At 40.2% G+C, this 2,012-nt stretch overlaps 1 protein-coding gene across 1 annotated transcript; it reads left to right on the forward strand.

Moving 5' to 3' along the window:
* Positions 1-888: 888 nt before the first annotated feature.
* LOC128591933 (cytochrome c oxidase subunit 7B, mitochondrial-like) lies at positions 889-1,666 on the forward strand. The gene has a single exon (XM_053599727.1). The coding sequence runs from the start codon at positions 1,290-1,292 to the stop codon at positions 1,530-1,532; it is 243 nt and encodes an 80-aa protein (XP_053455702.1). The 5' UTR covers positions 889-1,289; the 3' UTR covers positions 1,533-1,666.
* The last annotated feature ends 346 nt before the right edge of the window (positions 1,667-2,012 follow it).

Consider the following 2,012-nt stretch of genomic DNA (forward strand, 5'->3'; position numbering starts at 1 on the left):
AATATAGGCTTATATGAAATATAAAAAAAACGAAAACATCAATACTTTCCTGCACCATCCCTCCCTGCCCATGAGTCTCTTTATAGGTAAACGAAGCTTTTAGTTATTTTGTAAAGCTTTAATTTCTATAATATAATTCATATGCAGTATTGTTCAGGGTCCTAGCTGAAACAGGTGGTTACAGAGAAGGAGCAATTAAAGAAGCTTAATGAAGGGCCGAGTTCAAAGCACCCACAGAGGAAGGCAGAGTGCCTGGGACGGGCGGTAGCAGGATGGGTAGCTGGATGGGCGGTAGTGGAGGGCCATTGCCAATGCTACAGTTAAAATGAGCAGGTCAGGGGGGAGGCCGCCAATCCTAGTAAACATTTTAGCTCTAGGAGAGGCCCCTTCCGAGGAGCTGCAGTGAGAGGGGGGTCTGCAGAGACAACTAGCCAGCTTCCTCACCTCTTCCTATCCTCCCATTTCCCCCTGGTTTGTCCCATTAAGCCAAGCTGACTCTCAGCCAAAGACATGGGCCCCAGAGAGCAAGCTGAAGAGATGAGCCTTCTGAGACAGAGCAGGATGGGAGGGCAGAAGTAGGTTTGGAGGGACAAAGAGAATTGTCAACATGCTTAGACTGGTATTTCTTGCTTTATTAATTTGGGATACTTAATGTTTATGATAAAAAATAGTTGAGCTTTCTTTTCCATTCTTTCTGACCCTTCCTTTCTACATATCTCATAATATAGTGCGACTATAAATTCTATTTAAAAATAAGAATTGTAATAGTATTTTTACATGTTACATAAGAAATCATTCACTGCCATGCCAAATGGGGTACTGTGATATTTCCTTTCTCATGCCACTTTCCATCCAACTTTCTTCCCAAAGATTAATAATTATCTTATATTTAAATGTTTTTAGTTTTCTGTGTATTTATCACTATTTTTTTTAAATGCTCCACATTATTCTTCATATGGGCAAACACACAGAGAAGCCTCTTTTTTCTGGATGTGTTTATATCCTGTGTTTTCTTAACCGTAGCTGTTTTCTGAACTTTGAAGTTCTAGGTTTTGTTGGTTCATGTGTTTGTCACACAATGAACTTTTAATTTCAAGTCTTGTTCTTTAGTTCAGCAAAATTTCAACATAATGTATTAGTATCTTTGATTATTTCTTTCCTTCCATTTTGATTTTTCCTCTTTGAAAATCCCTTGTTTGGGTTCTTCAGTGGTTTTTGCAAGGGGATCTGAAGTCAATTTGCACCGAACTATCACCTGGAATTGCTGCAGTTCCATTTTCAACTTCACGATGTTTTTCTTGGCCAAGAACGCACTAACTCGTCTCCAAGTTTCATACATTCAGCAAACAATGGCAAGGGCGAGCCACCAGAAACGAACACCTGATTTTCATGATAAATATGGTAATGCTGTATTAGCTAGTGGAGCCACTTTCTGTATTGCTGTATGGACATATGCAGTGACACAAATTGGAATAGAATGGAACCTGTCCCCTGTTGGCAGAGTCACCCCAAAGGAATGGAGAGATCAGTAATCATCCCAGCTGGTGTAATACTGAATTGTGTCAGAACCAACTCATAATTGATGCCAAGTAAAAGCACTGTGTACCCATTAAAATATGGCATTATTGAAATAAAGTACATTTGAAACCTTCAAAAAAAAAAAAAAGAAAATCCCTTGTTTGTAGGGTGGTTCCTCTGGGCTGAGCCTGGACCCTCACCCCACCCCATAGCATTCAGTTTGTGAATAACTTATATGACTATTTTCAAAATTGTACATACTATCTGATTCCTGTTCAGGGACAGAACACTGCACTGGACATGTATTCATGTCCAATAAGGTGCCCATAGTTGGGCACTAGGCCAGCTCTTCTTTCTTAATGCCCTTTTTGTAACCAACCTGCCATCTTACAAAAGAAGGCACAGCCCTCCTCACTAGACCCTCCTCACTGTCCCAGGTGAGACCTTCAGAGGTGCCAAATAATTAAGTAATTATTTTACTTATGCAGCCAACC

This window comes from Nycticebus coucang, chromosome 8 (assembly GCF_027406575.1).
Source record: "Nycticebus coucang isolate mNycCou1 chromosome 8, mNycCou1.pri, whole genome shotgun sequence".
Taxonomy (NCBI): Eukaryota; Metazoa; Chordata; class Mammalia; order Primates; family Lorisidae; genus Nycticebus; species Nycticebus coucang.

Excerpts from the sequence above, each read along its gene's own strand:
- LOC128591933 (XM_053599727.1), top strand. The coding sequence starts at position 1,290 with ATGTTTTTCTTGGCCAAGAACGCACTAACTCGTCTCCAAGTTTCATAC.